This window comes from Anolis carolinensis, chromosome 2, assembly GCF_035594765.1.
Source record: "Anolis carolinensis isolate JA03-04 chromosome 2, rAnoCar3.1.pri, whole genome shotgun sequence".
In the NCBI taxonomy this organism is placed as follows: domain Eukaryota; kingdom Metazoa; phylum Chordata; class Lepidosauria; order Squamata; family Dactyloidae; genus Anolis; species Anolis carolinensis.
Window position 1 is genome coordinate 81,349,026 of NC_085842.1, and position 21,705 is coordinate 81,370,730.

The following is a 21,705-nucleotide window of genomic DNA, read 5'->3' on the forward strand; positions in this document are numbered from 1 at the left end:
ATATGTTACCATTTTAAGGAATATACTCAAAGACTCTGTGAACATAGGTGCTCTCGGGAAGCAGCCAACTTGAAAGTGGAATTCAGTTTCTCGTTCTCTGGCCTGGCTTCGCTCTTATCAAGAAACAGTTCAGTTGTCATTTGTCTCATTCAACATCTCATTTTAACATTCTACTATTGTTCCTGACCCCACTGCTCATTTCCCCACCTTCAGCACTACTGCTTTTTAAGGAGTGGCCATTGTAGCTCATTGACAGAAAATGGTATGCATGCAAAAGAACTTTGGCTGTTCATCAAAAAGCAGATCATACTAGGCCCAGGAGCCACTGGTTTGAAATCAAAAGAAGATGGTTCCTTATTTATATGGTTAAAACCAATATTGTCCCTGAATAGCAAACTAAAGACATGGGGAGCAGTTCCATCTCTTGGCATTTTAATACAATGACAGATATTTGATCATTATCCTATCTCTCTTAATATTTTATTTAAATATTTTCAAGAAGAGACCAAAACTATGCTTGTCAAACAGCTTCTATTAGAGCAAAAGTAGGTGTGCTGCTCATAAAAGTGACCACGACCTGTTACATTTTTTGCAAAGGAGATATCCACTCATGTCATTGTTGCCACTATTTGAGGACTGGTCTCAATACTGTATCATTGCAGTGTGAACTCTTTGGCTATGTTTGCTAATTCTTGCCGAGCATAGTTTTGCTGAAAGAGAGTCACATCAATCTGCTGCCCTTTTGAGCTTTCCTCTCATTTTGATGCATTAAGTGAATTCCTTTTCAATATCTGTTATGAAGAATTAATCCAAAACTTACAATGATGCAGCCAACATTATATCAGAATTTGATGAAAGAACCCAGGAGCTTTTAAATGAACTTCTTATTTTAGCAGGCCAGTATACAATTTGGTAACTGGAGGTGCAAACATTGTTATTGAAGCCATTATCTTTATCAGAGGTAGTAGTCACACAGCCCTCTAAAAGTTGAACAACAACTTCGAGCATTCAGATTCAAGATTTTTAAGTGGCTGGCTGATGTCTCCACCACAGTGCAAATAAAACTGAAATTAGCAGAATAAGTTGTATGAAACAGGTCACACTGTTTCGAGGTGGCTTCATCACAATGAAGTTTAGTTAAATGAGAGCCAGTGTTTGTCATCTTTAGAAGGAGCTTATGAGCAAAACATGCCAAATTTATTTCAGACAAGAATTACTGAACTATTTGTAACATTTGAACTTTATTTTTTTTAAAAAGGAGAAAGAATTGATAGGCATTATACCAACTTACAATTTATTATTTTTTTAAAAAAATGACATGAAACACAAGTAAAAATAAATACATCATATAAACAACAAAATTGTTCAATGTCTCTGTTCTGGGAGATTGGGTGAGCACATCCCATTTGACAGAGAGATGAGGGAAGCACATGACCCATGCGTGCCACCAGCTGACCAACTGACCCTGCTACAGAAATGCCTTTTTTATTCCCAATCACAAAAGACAGGCCACACACTAAAGGCAGAACAAAAACAAACCAAGAAAACCATTGGATTCACTCAGCTCCCCTGTACAAATGGATTTAATGGAGGGACAGAGAACACAAGCTGCGAAGTTAATCATCTAGGACCCAAGAAGCAGTGCAGCTGTTAGTAGTCTTGTTTCAATACAGAGCACAAGAAAAAGAAATGACTCCTACCCGATCCCCTTCTCCGCCAGCCTCTCGCCTTACTTCTCCCATCCGTTTGCTCATCCTTGCAGTGCCTCCACCCCTTTTCAAGGCAATCTGCTCCTTTGCTTAAGTTACAGGGAGCAGATATCTCCACAAGGACTAAACATCCATTCACTTGTAAATCAAAAAGCATGGCTAAATAGAATTTTGATGTTAAAGACAAAATTTTCAATCTGTCAATGGGTGTTTCTCTCTTTAGTGGATCCATGGATCAAATGTTTCCCCAGGTTTAGTAAAGACATCCACAGTGCCTAAAGCCAAGATTTCAATGCAAACACGTGTTGAACTTCACTGCTGTGCCTTGAAGTATTCCCACAAGTATTTGCACTGTTGTTTGATCCCACAACTGAGACAGCATAACATGAGTCAGGATTCTCCAAAGCTAATAACATGCTCAATTTAATGGGAAAGGAAGAGAGGATATTTCTATACTGCAAGGGCAAGACTGTCAGATTTTGCTTTTTCAAGCTAGGCCTCAGACTGCAACCCGTTTCCTTTCGTCCATACCCACCATTTGTATCCACTGAGCTCCAAGCCTGTTCTAATCTGGCCATATGGAAGCATGACAGACAGGCCCGAAGTGGGCATAGACACACATGTAACTCTTATCATGACTAAGGAGAAGTCCCCCAGTCCTGTGCCCATCAAATGAATGAAAACAGACACCATCACAGTAAATGTGTGTCCATACAAAACCTCAACCAGTTTTTAAACCACAGGCTGCTCAAAGTTGGAGTTGTGTACAGCCAAGGCTTGGGAAATGTCACAGTATAAAGGTCACCCCTTTCCCTCACTTATTCAGGGGTCAAGTTTCATTTTGTAGCACTCAAGACTCAGGAAGGTTGCTTTAAAGCTGCTGGAGAAATATTACAGTATATGGTAATCTTGAATTGAACAATATGCTCTGACAAAAATAGCTCAAAGATTATACATATCTCCAAGGCTCCTTGGATATGCAGGAGTCCCTCACAGCATCTCAAGGACTTAACCAAAAGGTCTTGGCTCCATGTCAGCATATGTACAAACCTGAATGCCACGGGTTTTCTTCTTCAGTTATTTGTAGCCTGAAATTAAGCAGTGCAAGTCATACAGGCCCAAAACAGAGCCCATGAGAGTTAAGTCTCAGGAACTCAACTAAGAGCAGTGCCCAGAGGCTATGGTTAGAGACAGATCCCACCACAGTGCAAACTAAATACATTGCTTGTGAGAGGTCACTACATTCCTGGGGAATGAGCACTGGACCAAAGACGTAACCAGTCTCACCTCTAGAAACCTACAGCTTCCCGGAGGATGCTGATCATGTGGGAGAGCTGGAGTATTCGGATAAGGTTTTCCATGCCTGCTAGAGTAGAGACAAAATAATTTAATTCTCTCTTGGCAAGGACTGGGTATGTGTATGTAACAGTTTTGATCTCTGGGAGACAAATCAGTTTAAATTCCTATAGGTGGGAAAGAGACCCAGCTCAGGCACTTGCTGAAGAAGAGGCATCTGTCCCCAAAATGTACTTCTCTCCAAAATTTACAGAAAGTGGTTGGCTTATGAAGGTACGACTGAGAGACTGGGAATTGGGATAGAGTTTGTCAGTGGTATAAATATGTTCTCAAGCATTCTAACAAAAGATTAGGAGAGAGAGAGAGAAAGAGAGAGAGAGAGGGAGGGAGGGAGGGAGGGAGGGAGGGAGGAGGGGGAGAGAGGTGCACAGACAGACAACATTTTCATAGTTTTCTTACCAAGTACAAAAACAAGTTTTTTTTAAAATAAGGTATTTTAAACCTAAATAATCCATGTGATGCAACACTGCCATCCAGTGGCCAATGTTGTAAATTACAAGTGTACACCATTTCCTAGAGCTAAGTAGCTATCTTATCTTTCATTCCTATTTAAAAGATGATTACCTGGTTTCATTAGTTCCAGAAGCATCTATTCTGCTAACCAAGCTTCCCACCAACTGCAGAGAGGACATGTTTAAACCTGCGTAATCCAGTGACCCTTCCTGAGACTTTGTACATTCTTAAAATGGAACAAGAGAATCAGAAAGCACTGCTTGAAGTGACCAAGACCTTAGTCTGTCTGTTGATTTCATTACTCTGTTGAAACCAAAACAAGAACTAGCAGGATGTCTCAGAATGTTATCTGCTATGCTGACAAAAAAGCACACACTGAAGAGACTGGGTTTGCCTGAAACCTTAAGAAACAATATCCTTCTCCAAAATTTTGCTTAGGTTTCAGAAGCTTTGACTCCTTGCGGCTCAAGCAGGAACTCCCTGCCTACGTCCGGTCCCCGAGTCCACTTGAGCGGGTTGCAAAAGACATCTGAGTGAGTTTACAGTACAATCAGTGTCATCATATTTTGCATGAGGTGGACAAATACAAATCACAAAAGGGCATGATTCACAGACGTACCATGGCCAAGTCTTTGGAGAAACGCGAATGGACACCATCAGTTAATTTGCTTTGTTATTTTTGTGGGGGTTTGTGTTTGGTTTTTTTTTATTCCCATGGTGCATCCAAAGACAAGTTGTCCAGAAGTTTGCTCAGAACCCCTCGGTTTTCAACTCCTAGGATATGTTAAAGAAGAAAGCACTATTTTAATGTTTTATTTAAAATGATTAAAGTAATTTGCATAGCTAACTGTAAATCTAAGGCTTCTATGAATGGTGAAGTTAGGTCTGACAGATAGTGGCCAATAAGCAGAGAAAGACAGTCAGAAAAGCCCAACATTTCGTGTTTTAATTTCTTCACACAACTGCGTGCAAACACAGACACACAGACAGACAGAGACAAACAGACAGAGCTCTCTTTCAGAACCATCCACAGATAACACCTAGCCACTACCTTTAAAATAGAGGGGCTTGATATATGATTAAAACAGTGTGGACAAATGTTCCATTCTCAGATTACCTTGGCTAAATTAAGTGGGTCAAAAGGGTTCTGTTAAGACTGTGACTGAGATTTAGTAAACCACTCTCTTTTTTCTTTATGGCAACTACCAAACAAAGATAATGTGAAAACTGGGTCTCAGCCATTCTCTTGGAAAAGCTTACTTAGCACAAATCTCTGGCAGCCACTCTCACTGACTCTGTACCACGGATAATGCATCACAACCAAGCAGTGTCCCTTCCCCTTTCCCTGGAATGGCATTTCAATTTTTTTGAAGAGTGAAAGCATTGTTTAATAAAAACTATGAAAAGCACTCCCCTTCTCCATATGTATCTTGTCACCCAGCTGTAGCAAAAAGCCAACCAGACATTGACTCCTCTGTCAAACACCTGCAACTTCCTTTCTTCATTAAGCCTTTGATAAGTTTAAGTGTCTGAGGAAAGAGCTTTCTCCTCACACACGTCTATGGCAGCCTATGTGGAGTAACCTTGGACCAGAGCCTGGCCACAGAGCAGAGATGACCATTATCTCCAGAAAAGCACAGTGTTCCTGCTGATGAACTACTGGCCTGGTGGAAACCTGCCTTAGAAACCAATCTCTCTAACAAATGGGGGCACCCAGCTGGCAATCAGCTTTACAATCTCACATGGTCCGTTGCTAAGAAAACAAGCACAGATCCAGTCAACTCGTCAACTAAGTTGTTGCAGTACTGCCACTTGTTTGCTCAAAGAGGCACCAACAGTCCAAGGCTGTGGAAACAGTCTGAAGGGAGGACAGTTTGTCTTGCTCCTGCATGCTACCTCTGTTTTGACCAAGCAGTCTAGCTGTCTCCCTGCTTCTTCTTTAAATGGATCACTCTGTGAACAAATCCAGCTTTCTGCCAAAGCTGCTGTTTTCAGCACGGAAGAAGCAGAAAAGAGGTGAGAATTTCCAAATAAATAGCTTGCCTTCATGAAATAAATTAACAAAGCAGTTCTGCGGAAACAGTCCAATCACAGTGTCAGTAAAAACACAGGCAGCATCAAAACTCATCCCTTTTCTGAGGGGTTACATTTTCCCAAGGTTAAGAGAAGCTAAGCTTTCTCCTGCCCAACATGTGTGACCACATCCCTCAGCATTGGGGATGGGGGCCATGGACAGAGGGCGTCATCAGTAGAAAAAGGGAGAGAAGAAACTAAGAGAGCCTTCACGCTCACCCCACCAAGCAGTACCTCATTAAAAGACTCTTAAAAGTCCCCACCCAACCCTGCTGAACAGGAGCCAACAAAGGGGCCTGCCTTTGAATGGATCTCCCGGGAAGGAGGCAGGAGAGCCCCATATTCGCGCTGCTTCTCCCCAGCTCCTGTCATCATGCCACAGGGGCCTAGAGAAGGCCACCAGGCTAAGCTTTCTTGAGCTCTCGGCAGAATGAAAGACAAACTTGGTTTCCACATAAAACCTGCCCCAATCCCACCCCATCTATACATTACACAATGCCTGCTCCTTCCCATTCCACTTCCCTCCCTCCAATAATAATGTTTTCCATTAAAAAATTCTTCTTTTTCATCATTATCATGGCTCCTAGGGCACAAACTCACCCCCTACTTATTAATGGGGTAATGGACGTTCACAGATAAGGCAGTTCGTGTGTGAGAGTTATTCCACAGACAAAGTAAAAGCTCAACCCAGTGTCTCCAGCCTACTAAAGGGCACTGAAATGTAATGGCAGGCCTCCCTTTTGGACAATACAGACACCATGTGAGGGAAATTCAAGGAGGCACTCCTATGGTTTGCAATTATCCCTCACTCTCCCCCAATTGTCCAGTTTCCCCACACCTGGAAATGGGGTGTTCATTCAATAGTTTCCCACACAGAGCAGATCTTTGACAACTCATGATACCACCTCCTTCCCAAACTCCTCCTCCTCTGCTGTGTGTCCTGGATGTGAAATCCTGACCCCAAAAAGGTCCAGTGGGGAATTATGGCCTCCTGGCTGAGTTGAGATCTAAAAGAAAAGACTAGGCTCCTTACTTCCCTGTGATCTCTATTACATCATCATCTTTGTCCTCCTCCTCGTTGGAGCTGCAGCCCACCTCAGAGACCTCATGGGTGTCAAATGGAGGCACCTGGGACCGAAGAAGGCCCCCAGCTGGATATCCCGAATGGGGGGAAATGAAGCCAGGGTAGGCAGAAGCCATGCTCCTGGGAAGGCTGCTGGACAAGACAGGGGCCGGAAAAGGAGCAAACATCCTGGGCTCAGGCAGGAGGGACTGCGTGAAGGGCAGCGAGTAGTTGGATAGCATCCCCGTCATGGAGGGGTTTAACATGAAAGAGGGGACGCTGGCGGCGGCTGAGGTAGCGGCGGAGGAGGAGCTAGCAGTGCCAGCTGTCAGCAGAGGGTCAGTAGTCACAGGGAACACCAGATGAGGGTCTGAGAGCAAGCTAGGCAGCTGGTAATAGGAGGAGCCCGTGCCCATGTACAAGGAGTTGCCTGCTTGGGGAGCAAATGGATGGGAGAGGTTGTGGTTTAAAGGGACAGAGGGCATGGCAAAACCACCAGAGACAGGGTACCCACTTTCATATGCCTGAACGGTGGCCGGCAGTGAGCGCTTCTTCTGCTGCCGGTGGGCTTGGTCCTCTGGTCCGGATGGAGACGTTGACTTGCGCTTGTTGCCTCGTAAGTCCAGCACTGAGTGGCTGTCAATGTGATGGCTGCTGGCTGGCAGGGCTGAAGAGGACGAGGAAGCCACACCGTGGGCCCCACCTCGCTGTTCAGTTCCACGAGTGGCTGAGGAGGCTGTGCTGTCTTTCCGAGAGGGAAGTCCAGGTGCAGCATTGGTGCTAGGAGAGTTGTGTCGGGACTCGCGGGCTGCAGCGGCTTCTGCATATTGTTGCAGTTCACTGATAATTTCGGGGCTGTCGGGAGAGAGAGGCCGGGTGAGCTCCTCTGTGTTGGGATTACTGGGTGATGATGAATTGTGTCTGCCATTGCTGGTGGATTCAAGAGATGAGCCCTGGGATCCTGTGAACAAAAGAAAAGCAGTCAGTTTGGCAAAGAAAGAAGCCTACATAATCTCTACATAATCTCTTCTGACAGTCTAGCAGTTCAAAAACATGCAAATGTGAGTAGATCAACAGGTACTGCTCCAGCGGGAAGGTAACGGCGCTCCATGCAGTCATGCTGGCCACATGACCTTGGAGTCATCTACAGACAATGTTGGTTCTTTGGCTTAGAAATGGAGATGAGCACCAACCCCCAGAGTTGAACACAACTAGACTTAATGTCAAGGGGAAACCTTTATCTTCACCTAAAGTTTGTTAGACACTTTAAACATTAATAGTGAATAATTCAAAATTATCCCTCCCCTCCCAAGGTAAAGTTGAATAAGGACTCTCAAGGTCATAAGCGCCTCACCTGAGGGAACCATGTGATGATCGTCACTGCCTTTGGGTTTGCCAGTGGTCCGGATAGCAAAAATCCGACCATCACTGGTCCGGATATATGTCCCTGAATGAAAACAAGAATAGAAGATGCCACAGTCACACCAATGTGTAACTGGTGAAGGACAGAGGAAAATACATATTTGACTGAGAGCAAAATTTTACCCATCAAGTTACACAAAAAAGTAATCCCATTAGTTTTTGAAAAAGTTCAAAGTAAGAAGGGCTGAATTTCCTATATAACCTTTCCTCTCATAGGTGGTAAATTGCATGTGCCCCCCCCCCCCCACTTTTTGATGGTTTGCTTTTAGTCAATCAGTTGTTTCAACTCTTTAAGATAATAACATGAATCCATTAATCTAATGTGTGGTCCATTCTTTTAACCACAAACCAAATTAACAGGTCCCAAGTACGCATACCATATTTACTCAAATCTAGTGTGCCATCAAATCTAATGCACACCTCAATGTTCAAAACCCTGAAACCAAAAAAAGCATTTGCTGGCGAATGTAATGCCCTAGACAATCTGCAAAAGTTAAAGGTGGTAAGAACCTAGTCCAATCTAAAAGGCCTTGCATTTTCTTTTCTATGCAACATTGCTTAGCTGAATATCACTATGCAAATATGCATCAAGCTAGGTCTTTAGCAAAAGATGGGCATGTCAAATTTGATCACTGCAAAGCATGTAGTAGATTAGAAGCATTCAGTAAAGAATGAAAAAGAGGTGCTCAAGTGACAGTTGCTGGATCTTTTTTCACTGCATGTTGTTCCATCTCAGTTACCTTTAGTCCCACGAATGATGTGGATGCTCTCGCCAGCACTGATTCTTGCCTGCACATCAGTTGAAGTGTTTGTACCTGGAATCACTATATCTGAAATGGATAAAACAGTATTTATGTGACACACTGCTAGAAAACAAAACCATCATTTAAATGCTTTGTATTGGTGAAATGTAGAAATGGTCAGTATTTAACGGGTTTTTTAAAAAGAAAAAATACAAAAAAGGAGAGAATGTGAAAATTAATTACTAATGTAGAAAATACATATCATATAGCATTGGTTTTTCAAATGTAGAATTGCACCTTTAATTAGTTTTGCAGAATATTTTTCACACAGCATATCTTTTTTCACATATTGCATTGACAAAGATTATCTACCAAAATTCTCCCTTCTGAGTTATTACGAAAAAAAATGGAATCCTGGTTTCTTAAGGCTGTTGGAAATTTCACCATGGGAACATATTTGGGAAAACAAATTTGGATGGCTCATGATGCTCCAGGATGCAAAAACAGCACTGCTGTTAGATGTGTCCTGTTTTAGACATTATACAACATTTTTATCTTGATGCGAGCATGTTGCTTTTTAAATTTATAATTTAATTTACATGTAGACACATTTGTAGGAGCCCCCCAGAGGTGCAGCAGGTTAAACCGCTAAGCTGCTGAACTTGCTGAACAAAAGGTCAGTGGTACAAATCCGGGAAGTAAGGTGAGCTCCCACTGTTAGCCCCAGCTTCTGCCAATCTAGCCAATCTAGTTCAAAAACATGCAAATGTGAGTAGATCAATAGGTACCACTCTAGCGGGAAGGTAACAACGCTCCATGCAGTCATGCCAGCCACATGACCCTGTAGGCATCTACGGACAACGCCGGCTCTTCGGCTTAGAAATGGAGATGAGCACCAACTCCCAGAGTCAGACAAAACTAAATCTCAGGGGAAAACCTTTACCTTTACCTTAGACACATTTGTATAATTAGACTTCCATAAGCATGTCTGTTTTATTTTGCTTGAGTCCGTAACTGTTGATTTCACCCCTGCTAAACTACAAATGCAGGCAGGATGATGATAATAATAATAATAATAATAATAATAATAATAATAATAATAATAATAATACTTTATTTATATACCGCCCTATCTCCCAGATGGGACTCAGGGCGGTTTCCAATCATAAAAACCACACATATATTACATAACAACATAATAACACATTATTAAGCAAGGTAAAACAATACAATTATATAGCAATAAAAAACACTTACACAACCTGATCAAGGGGATGGGAACCATAAACCCAATATATTAAAATGTATCATTGTAGGCTAGATAAATCTTGTGCAATATATTCAGACCCAGAAATCGGCGGTATTCCAATGTAATTACTCAAAAACCTGCCAACACCACCAGGTCTTCAGTTCCTTATGGAAATTGGATAATGTAGGGGATTGCCTGATCTCTTTTGGCAGTGCATTCCAGAGCTGGGGGGCCACTGCCGAGAAGGCTCGTTCCCTTGTCCCCACCAGCCGCACTTGAGACAGTGGTGGGAATGAGAGGAGAGCCTTCCCGGATGATCTCAAGGTCCGCACTGGCTCATAGGAGGAGATGCGACCAACCCCCAGAGTTGGTCCCCAGATGTGACATTCATATACAACTGGGGTGGGAGAAGCATATCCTGTTTGGAATTTTAACCAAATATTGGTTAAATATCTCTCCTTATCAAATGAATAAACAAATATTTAAACAATACTGAAAATTATACATATCAACGTGTCTTCCTTTCCAACATAGAAGCTCTGACTTCAACCACACATATAAACATAGATGAAGAGAGGTAGGAGGGGATGATGAACATGGCCAGGAAAAAGGGGAAGTGGAAAAAAATGGGCATCTGCCAGCTGGTGATGAGAATCACAAAGATGAAAGCTTGTAGAAAGCAGAGACATGGTCTATGCCTGATAGAGCACCAACATACCACCAGAATGAAAAGAACTGGGTTAGGCACCATGTATTTCACTGGTTTTGAGAAGAAATAGCACACTTAAAAAGATAGAATTAACATTAGTAGGGACTGTGAACTGGGAATACATGCAAGTGCAGAAACTATAGCTGATGATGATGATGATGATGATGATGATAATGTGGGACTTCCGAATCCAACTGACAAAGTTCTGGAACACAACACATTAGACATCACAGTTGTGGAAAAGAAAAAGGTTTGGATCATTGATGTCGCCATACCAGGTGACAGTCGCATTGACGAAAAACAACAGGAAAAACTCAGCCGCTATCAGGACCTCAAGATTGAACTTCAAAGACTCTGGCAGAAACCAGTGCAGGTGGTCCCGGTGGTGATCGGCACACTGGGTGCCGTGCCAAAAGATCTCAGCCGGCATTTGGAAACAATAGACATTGACAAAATTACGATCTGCCAACTGCAAAAGGCCACTCTACTGGGATCTGCGCACATCATCTGAAAATACATCACACAGTCCTAGACACTTGGGAAATGTTCGACTTGTGATTTTGTGATACGAAATCCAGCATATCTATCTTGTTTGCTGTGTCATACAATATAGTAATAATATTTATATCACACCACCATCTTCCAGAGGGACTCGGGCGGCTCACAAAGTGTGACACACTCAAAGTGTGACAAACAAAATATAAGTACAAAACAAAACAGACAATAAAGAGTCAAACACAACATCATAAATTCACAGTACCCCCTGGTAAAAACAATAAAATACAGCAATTGCTGTAGATAAAACAGCAGTATTCAATCTTAGAATTGCAAAGTACAAATAAAAAATGTTTCCTGTATACACATAAGCATTCCAAATTTCTGAGTGAGAAACTTTTTTTTCTTAACCATCATGATATAAGCATAATGGAACAATGGACTCCACATTAGACCATGAAAAATAGCATGCATTAAGATAATTATGCTAAAATAAGGTTGGATCCTTCAGATCCACACAATCCTGTTTACTATCCCCATGTGACTTTTAAAGGCTATTTTTAGTGTATTTGTTTTATTTTAATCTGTTTTTACCTTAATCCACACTGTATTTTTTTTAATTTTTTAATTTTTGTATTACATTTTTTCAAACTATGATCAAAGTGTGGGATTATTAGCCGCATTGAGTCCCCAAAGGGAGAAAGGTGGTGTATAAACAAAGTAAATAAATAATACTATTGGTTGCTGTTATAAATGCTGATTTAACACTATAAGCCTTCTCTTTGTCTAGCCTCTACTGATGAAAATTTTCACCCAAAAAAGGGTATCAGCGAGGGACATTTAAGATTTCTATGTAAACTGGGTCCTGTGTCTATTTCTGCATTTATAAAAGAAAATTCCCACTTGATTTCCACCACCACAAGCACAACTTGAACAACAACAGAATGATAGGCAATGTCACAATTTTGAGGTTGCGTGGTTTAATGTAATGATTAAACCCACAGAAGTCCAGAATCAGATGAAGGCCACCATCTTTCCATTGCCTTTTGGTTACAGAAACAAGAAACATCTGGAATATTCTGACGGATCACAACTTTCTGGAGCAAGGTCTGTATCCCCTTCCATAGGGGGCAGAAGGGGTGTAGTCTGAAGGCGCACAATTGGGGAAAGGCTAGCAAACTCAATAGTATAGCAATTTCTGACAATCTCCAAGACCCAATGGTCCATCGTGATTTTGTACCATGCCTCTAGAAACAAAAGGGGGTGATCCAAAGAAATGTTGGCGCCAGAGTGAATGATGAGGCAATATCATCACAGGGCACAAATGGCAGTGGGCCCACAAATGAGTAAACACCAACACCTAAGGGTGCACTGGGTGCAGAACCATAACATTTGAAGCCTGTCACCCTTCCTGAAGGCGAGGGCTAAGTTCGTCAGCAAGACTGGCCAGGCTGCTCGCTAGCCTATTGGAGGCCCCAGGAGGGGAGAGGAGGTATTGTAGCTGAAGCAATCTGAGGCAAGTAGTCCTCGAGGTATCCAGATTATAGTGCCTCTGATAGTAAGCTGGATAGCTCGGCCCTTTTGCTCCAGATGGAGGAGCAGGCAAGGACAGGAATACAAACCTGTATGCAGTCTGTCGCATTTTATGAGCATGCTCTAGCTGCAAGTCTGTATCTAGGTTGAACAGCCCCAACTCATGCAACGGGAGATCACTGATAACCCATTGTGCCGATGAGGAAAACTCCAATATGTGAAGCCAGGTATGGCGGTGAAGGGCTACTGCTGTTGTGAACAATCTTCCCGCTGAGGCGGCCATGTGTTTAGCCAGGTCCTTTTGTATGCCTACAAGAATCAGCGCCTCCTGCTTGAAAGCTCTGCCGCTGGCAGATGGTTGAAATACAGGGCAACTTTATCCCAGAGAAATGTCTGGTATGCCTCCATATACAAGGGTTGAATGAAAAGTAATGCCTCCACCTTCGTAACCCCTCAACAGATGGCAGTACTGGTATGCGGCAGGTACTGGCTTGTTCAGTAAACTCTCCTCTACAGTTCCACTTGGCGGGAAGCCTTAGCATTGAATGGTTGTGTTGTTAAAGTGCGAAGTATGGAACCCTGCGCAGATGGTCCGTCAATGCGCAAAGTGCAGTCATTGAATTCTTGACAGCAGATGGAGCTTGTTGGGGTGGATCTGGAACGCTGGAAGAGGGTGCCGGCGCCGCTGACTCTCTTCGCACCGTTTGATTTATATATTTTGGAATAATTTATGTATTGCCCAATTGCCAGTAAAATTATAAGAAATTCATGGATGAACAGAAAGATAATGGAATTCCACTCTAAACACAGCAGAGAATGTTCAACGGAGGATTTGTAAAACCAACTAAAATTTATCTATGTATTCCTGTGTCCTCTTTGCCCCACATTAAAATAAGGAATAAGAAGAAACAAACTAGGTGGATCTCTTTAAGAATGTCCTTGTACACCACATCTTACTTGCGTTGTAGTGTCTGAGTATAAGCTCTTGATCAGCCAGAGCAACCTTTTGTCAATTGTGGTCTCTTGCAGTTTTTGCCACAGCAAGTTTCTTGGGACTGAGTCAAACGCGGCTTTTAGATCAATGAAAGTAGTAAATAATCCCTTGTAGGGATGTTTTTGGTATTTTTCAGCTAGGTGGTTTAGCACAATACAGTGGTCTATGGTAGACCTCCCTTTTCTAAAGCCTGCCTGTTCCTCGCCTATTATTTTTTCGGAGTCCAACCAGTCTAGGAGCCTGTTATATAAGTGGCGAGCATAAAGTTTACCCACCACCGAGAGCAGGCTGATGGGACGGTAATTTGCTGGGTCGTTTTTGTCCCCTTTTTTATAAATTGGGATTATAATAGATTTTGACCATGAGGCAGGAATTAGGGCTGTGCGGTTAATATGTGTGAAGAGGGGGCCCAGAAAGGCTGTCCACCATGAGATGTTGTTTTTTAGATGTTCAGGGGCTATTTGATCTGGGCCTGGGGCTTTACCGTTTTTAAGTGATGAAATCAAACTTTTAATCTCCCTACTGGTCACCAGGGGCCATTGTGGTGCGTCTGTGCTACCGAAGGAGATCACTGCATTTTCTTCCCACTCCCTTCTGGGTATCTCTTCATTTGACTCATATAGTATAGTAAAATACTTTTCCCACACCTGTGCTGGTATATGGCATTTGGGAGAGGTTTTCCCAGTTCCCAGCATTCCCGTGACCAGGGTCCAGAATTGCTTGGAGTTGTCGTTTAAGGAAGCATCAACCAGGGCATCCCATCTTCTGTTCATTTTCTCCCTCTTGTTTCTCACTAACATGGCTTTGTATTGTTTTTTGATTGTATAGTAAATTTTGGGGAGATTCTGGAAGTTTTCTGCTCTATAGGACTGATAAATCTGGTTTAACTTCATTAAAGATTATAAACATCTTAAGGTTATGGACACTACTGCTCTATATAGTATACATTAATGAATTACTCTTGACTTGAACAAAACCCTGATTTCAGGGGATCAGCACCAAAGGGCTGGCAACAAAGTCACTTTCACTATTCAGATTTAGTGCAATCTCATTTTCATAAAGGTGTTAAGATTGCACTTTTATGTCTCTTCCTTGATCTACATAAAGGAACTGACCTGTTGTGGTGACAATCTTCTGTACGAGAACGCCAGCGCGCTGCAGATAATTGATGGGGAAGTTGATAGCAGGATTGGAAACAGAAGCTGAGCCCATACTGCCCAAGGGAACATGCCGAGGCATCATAGGAATGGGAGTGGATTGAACAGGCCGCACACTTGCCACTGGCCTGTCCTCACCTTTGAGGCTTGGTCGCCTGTGGACAGAAGAGACAGGAATGAATCCACAAAGACTTACAGAACTGGAAGGGAGCCATCAACAAGATCATTCCAGGGGGAGAAAACAGTTGCTCTACAAGAGAAGGGACCCCAGATTACAACTAAGGCACCAATCACAGATTTCTGAGACAACTGTGCACAGAGCTATACTATGCCAAACACTAACAGAAATCCTGTCAATTTCTTCTAAGCAATCTGTCAAGAAATCAACATTAAAAAACAGTCTGAATGGTCTGAGGTACATTACACACATTAATATGTTATATGCATATGGGGGCCTGTATGTAGCCATCTTTAAAGGTTTACTCTCACACAGGGCCGGTCGGAGATAAATTTAAATATTAAGCGGGGGTGCTGAAAAGTGCCCCTCGCCGGCCCCGCCTCCTGCGCCCTGGCCCCGCCTCCCACCCAGCGTGCCCTGGCCCCGCCTCCCACGCTGCGTGGGAGGCGGGGCCAGGGCACGCTGGGTGGGAGGCGGGGCCAGGGTTGGCCCCGCCTCCCATGCTATTCGCCCTGGCCCCGCCTCCCACGCAGCGTGGGAGGCGCGGCCAGGGTTGGAAAGAGGGAGGCTTCGCCGCCCGGGGAGGGGAGGAGGGGATCCCTCCTCCCCTCCCCGGGCGGCGAAAGAGAGAGGCTTCGCCGCCCGGGGAGGGGAGGATGGGATCCCTCCTCCCCTTCCCGGGCGGTGAAAGAGGGAGCTACAAGGCCAGGGCGCACTGGTCGGGCGGCGGGGCACCGTCAGAGCGGTGCCCCGCCTCCCGCCCAGCCTGACGGCGCCCCCCGGGACCTGCGCCCGAGGCGGCGGCGTCACGTGGCCTCTATGGTGGGGCCGGCCCTGCTCTCACATCACAGCAGGAGGATTCTACAGAATGAACTTGGAAAACCTATCTGTTTCATTTTATTTTCCCCATCACCTCCAATTATTCACAGCTACCAGGAAGCACAAATACCCTTCTTTGCCTGACCTACTTTCTAAGAGCTAGGGAAATTTTGCCAGTAAGCAGCAAAGCATACTTAAAAATATGACACTCCCCTTCAGACTCAAAAAAACAAAGAAAGCACCCACCAGTTCCTCTGACTGAAGGCAGGTATACTTGAAAGACTCTGGTCAGTGGCTGGGTAATATTGGGCATAGGACGGACGGGTGTAGGGGACGGACGCACGCTTCTCTTCCTCATAGCTCTTCTTGGCCGCTTTCTTCTCTGCCTTGGTGAGCTTGTGCTCTTTACGGTCAATCAGCAGTGACTCATGCTGGAAAGGCTCCTGTGGTTAGAGAACAGGGAGGAAATATCATTTTAGACACATTCCTTTGCCAAAGGTACTGAAAAAGATAGCATGCTGTGAAACAACATGGCAAACATCCATCTTCCCCTCCTTTAAAGATTACTAGTAAGTTAAAAATGCTCACATAAAAATTTAGAAAAGTCTTAGGTGTTATTTTATGCACTTCACATTTAAGTTGCCCTAAAAATATTAAGAACACTTCTCAGGATATTTTTCAAAAATTCCATATATTTGCAAATCATATTATGTGTAGATGTTTTGTCAGGAAAGTTAATTTACAGCAGCTGAGAGTATTGTTACTGCAGTGTGAATCTTAACTGGAATATACTTTATGCTCATGTGTACATTTTAGAGCCGAGAAGCAAAATAAGAGAGATGTAGTATGTTTTCCCCCTCTCTTGTTTCCCAACCTTGGTGATGAGATGAGGGTATTTGAGACAGGCCAGCTGTAAAACAGATTCTTTGATCTTGATGGGACTGAATGAAAGCTGCGCAGGTTCAGATTCTTCTTCCACAAAGTGCAGCAAGTTCTCTACCTCCCTCCGGGTAAAGTTCAACACCGGATTCAAGTCATCCACAACACGATCTAAAGAAAATATGCACTGATCAGAAAAGAGGAAGAACTGCTACTCCTGTTGCAATTTTACCTGTGAACTGTGACATTAGCAAGCGATTGCACATATGCACAACACTTAGTCCCCTTCTACAGTGCCAGATAAAATCCAGATTATCTGCTTTGAACTGGATTATATGACAGAGTAGACTCAGATAATCCGGTTCAAAGCAGATAATGTGGATTATCTGCTTCAATAATCTGGATAATATGGTAATGTAGGACAGGCCTTAGAAAAAAGCTAAGGGGAGAACCAAAAGTTTGAAACTGAAGGAGATAGCAACAGGCAACCAACCAAAAGCCTGTGTGATTTGGTGAAAGGTAGGTAAAAAACTGGCCTACCTGACATTCCTTGCTTGGAGATCTGGCGGTCATAAATCTTCTTTTCCAATGTGAAATCAGAAACTAATCGATAGATATGACAAGGCTTCTTCTGTCCATAACGATACACTCGGCAGACTGCTTGAGCATCATGGCATGGATTCCAGGAAGCATCAAATACTACCACTCTGTTTGCACCAATTAGGTTCACACCCAAACATCCAGCTCTACAAGAATTTTTTTAAAAAATTGAACACAATTGTTTTATAAAAAGTTTGACAAGATTTTAGAAGTACAGTATGACCCCTGTGTCTGTTCAGGGTACATTCTAGGGTCTTCTGTGCATAGCTGAAACGGTGATAGCATTTTGACTATACTTGGGCAGGAAGCATACCACAGACTAACACTGGAGAACTTAGAGATGTCCACAAACACTTCCAGGGAGGACTTGTTTTTAGAACAAGTGTAAGTGAAACCATAGCTAATTTTTTTTTTGCAAACATAAATCATGGATTGACTTCTGCTGTTTTTGCTTAACTCTTAACATAAATTAACATGATGTTAATTGTACCTATTGAAGACAGTGAACATGAGATGTTTAACCCAGGTCATCAAGGGTTTCTAAAAGTGTTTAGGGTAATCCTTTCAAATTATACTTGAGGTTTTCAAAGATGAGTACCTAACTGTTCACCAGTGTCTATCCCATACTGGTCTGTGTAACGGAAAGCCTTATTTTATTGGTGATTTTTGTCTATGTTAATTAATGTTGATTCAGAGATAAAGGTGGGCAGGAGTTAGCTACTGATGATTGGCTGTGAGTCACCATGGTAACGTAGCTGCTTCTGTAGAAATGTAACTATTTCGAAGCTAGCACGAAAGGGGCGGAGCTAGATGGATGAAAAAGGAGGGAATGTTTTAAAAAGGAGTTGAATTAGATTCTTGTTTCTAGTGAGGGAAGCTAGAGGAAATACTTGTGTGTGTCTGGGGTTCAGTTAGTGAAGTTCTCTAGCCGGTGAGCTAGGAAGAAGTCTGAAATTCAGTTAGTGAAGTTCTCTAGCCGGTGAGCTAGGAAGAAGTCTGAAATTCAGTTAGTGAAGTTCTCTAGCTGGTGAGCTAGGAAGAAGTCTGAAATTCAGTTAGTAAAGTTCTCTAGCCGGTGAGCTAGAAAGAAGATGTCTGAAGTAAGTTAGGTTTAGGTTTCCAGTGAGATAGAGCTGAAAGGAATACTGTTGAGACAAAGTTTCAGTCAAGTTGTTAATGTTAAAGAATGAAAGATATAGTCTATATTATGTACAAATGAAACTGAAGAAGTAAACCTTTGCAACAAGTTATGCTTTTTAGACTAAAGAAACCATAAATAAATAATTTTTTGTTTTTAATAAAGACAGTGTTCCTGAGTGGTGAACTGCTCTACTTAGAGTCAGCGGAAGATTCGTCTCACATACTTTCCCTCAGTGTCACATCCTCTCATACATGCACACGCACAGACTCAAGTTTTATAGCTGGCAGTGGCTGGGATCCTGAAAGAAGGATTGCCGCCTGTCATAGTGGGATTTGAGAGATCGAATATTAAAAAGGCGTGGCAAAGGTGTGGGATATTAAGAAAAAGATTCCCTTAGCCTAAATGTAAAGGGGCTTTGGGCAGGGTGTCCCACATTTAATGGTGGCAGTGGTTGGGATCTTGAAAGAGAGATTTTCCCCTGCCTGTTTGAGAAGCCACTCTTGTGCCTTTTTTTCGAAGTGAACCCCGCAGTCTGCATCCTAATATCATGCCATCAGCAAGCAGTCAACTTACCGTGTGGAAAGAAGGAAGAGAGAAACAGATGTGTTGGTGGGATCATTGAACTGATTGATTAGTCGCTCTCTTTCAGAAGCTGAAGTACTGCCATCCAGTCCTACTCAACAGGAAATATATATGCATTGTTCAAACACATTTATCCATTAACATCTACCAAACAAAGAAGTCATAATGTTTTTGGTAGTATTAAACATTTAAATAAAACTAGCCTGAAGACAAAGAAGAAATGCAACTGAGTACATCACCATAGGAAACTGAAGTAGATAAGCTGTTATGACTTCACAACAAAAACAAGTCATATATTAACACCTTAAAAACTAAAAAGTTTTCTTTGGCTTTAGGTTTCAAGGAAGACAGCCCACTTTGTCAAATGCACAGGATGTTGCTCAGTTTGTGGATAACTACCTATAGAAAAATAATACATTACATCCTAACAAGAAAGAATCAGTATCCTAGACATGGCAGACTTAAGCCACACTTACGATAATAATTCACATTTCGGACCCAGGTATGGATTGCTTGTGCTTCCAAGCCTGGGGGAGAAGGCATTGGTCTCTTAGCCAAGAAATCCTCAATGACAGACAATGTGGAGAGGCTTTGGCTGCAAAACAAAACAAAACAAACATGAGCTCTACTCAGATGGACAAGGAATTGAGCAAGAAGACCAGGATAATTTCAACCAGTGTGTAATTTAATTCCCTGCTTGGCCATAGAAACCCACTAAGTGATGATGGGTGAATCATGTGCTCTAAGTCACAGAAAACCCCATAATAAGGTTGCCTTAAGGTCACCATATGTTGTAAATGACTTGAAGGTACACAACAACAATAATTTGAACAAAAGAGTAGTCTAGAACCTGTTGATAGCCTAAGAGCAAGGAATCGTATCTTACTTCACAACATTTAATATACCTTTTAAGTGCAGCATATGCATGAGATATTGGAAAGAATCTGAGAGGCATGAAGATTATCAGGGAATGGGTGCAAATCAAATGTGTGGAAGATGAATGATGTTATCACATATTTGACAGCAATGGGCAAGGGGAAAATGCTATCAACTGAGAAAAATATAACAAACAATGGCTTTTCATAGTAGCTCCTTCTTAAACATATGTCCCTCTTTCTGGATCTTTGTCTTCAAAAATAGGTTACAACAACATTAAATTAATCCAATAGAACAAAAAGAAATTACCTAAAATACAAATCTTAACTACTACAGCTCCAGAAGGGCAGATGTCTTCCAAAAAATTCCGAATTTGGGAGAAAATCAGAATATAAATCCAATAAATTAGAAGTATATATTATTTAATTAAAAATGTGGCCATGTAACAGCTCTTTCCTGATACAAGTTCTACAAATGGGATGTTCAACTATATTGTTCTGTTAGGAAGGGCACTTGCATCGGTGCTCCTAATAGGATATCAGTACATGGGAGCAGATATTAACTAAAGCAATAGTCCTTTAAAGATAGAAATATATAATTGCTCTGTCAGGCTCCTATTAGAAATCGTTTATACAACTTTTGTAGTTTCATAGTAGCACGGAAAGGACTAGAAAAGCCAAGAAGATACCTACCCGAAACATGAAACCCAATTAAGAATTCCATTACCTGAAGAAGTATTTTTGTTAACAGTTAAATTCTGAGTCACTTCTTTTAATTTATTTACATTGCTTCACATTTCCCTACAGTATGGTCAATGAATGCAGAATTGTAACTGCCTCCTACCTGAAGACCAGTATTTTATCTCCAAGTTTCACACTTTCTTCCACAAGATGAAAGAGCAATACCATCTTTGGTGAGTTCTGCAAGACCCCAGTCTGGTAATCACACAGGATGTCTTTAGCCTGTGGGTAAAACAAGACATAGAGTGCCATAATGAAAGTAATTGTGGCTACATACTGATTCACCAATGTACACCTCTGGAGTTCCACAAGTTCTACTCTGCTTCCATTCAAACAAGAACAGGAACACAGTAATGGGCTTAATACACCATTGACTCACTCCAGTAGGTCAAGCGCTTAAGATAGCACCTTTCATACAGAAACAAATCTTCCACAAAACTTAATTCCAGAGCCTTTGATAAATGCTGCAATTTTTCTTCAAGTCATAAATGTCAATAACCTCTTTACAACAAAGGACAAAGTGGAAAAAAGGTTTTCTATATGACGACTGTCTTCCAAAGAAGTACTCTCTAGGTGGGAATAAATATGTACACTGTCATGTGTGATGTCAGGCAAGAGTGTTTATAGTCTACAGATTAACTGTGACCTCCTCTTTCCTGAATTCTAATAAATACTAATAGGAGTGAGTCCCAGATTACAGGATGGATTGTGTACTTGCACATAACAGAAATTTTGTTTCCCCTTATTCTTCCTTCATCCCCCCCATCCCCCCCCCCCCACACACACACACATACACAACTGTTTCAGAGAGTCTCCATCTTGTGAGGCAGACTTATGGGGCATCCAAAAGACAGGAGGGGAAGAGAAACACTGGATACAACAGAGTTCTCTATTTTGTCCACAGAAGGAAACCATTGATACAGTGCATACATCT

General features: G+C 42.3%; 1 protein-coding gene across 4 annotated transcripts in view; it reads right to left on the reverse strand.

The window, feature by feature from the left end:
* Positions 1-1,222: 1,222 nt before the first annotated feature.
* Positions 1,223-21,705, reverse strand: part of rad54l2 (RAD54 like 2) — a 122,578-nt gene continuing 102,095 nt past the window's right edge. For 3 of the 4 annotated variants that reach the window (XM_008105082.3, XM_062970069.1, XM_008105083.3), the window contains 10 exons: positions 20,875-20,993; positions 19,632-19,750; positions 19,147-19,246; positions 17,373-17,578; positions 16,828-17,003; positions 16,200-16,396; positions 14,915-15,111; positions 8,817-8,906; positions 8,009-8,101; positions 1,223-7,615 (listed from right to left, as the gene is read on the reverse strand). In XM_008105082.3, coding sequence (XP_008103289.1) covers positions 6,621-7,615; positions 8,009-8,101; positions 8,817-8,906; positions 14,915-15,111; positions 16,200-16,396; positions 16,828-17,003; positions 17,373-17,578; positions 19,147-19,246; positions 19,632-19,750; positions 20,875-20,993 — 2,292 coding nt within the window. In that variant the 3' untranslated portion in view covers positions 1,223-6,620. The remainder of the gene's footprint in view (positions 7,616-8,008; positions 8,102-8,816; positions 8,907-14,914; positions 15,112-16,199; positions 16,397-16,827; positions 17,004-17,372; positions 17,579-19,146; positions 19,247-19,631; positions 19,751-20,874; positions 20,994-21,705) is intronic. The other variant, XM_003217632.4, reaches the window with a different exon arrangement.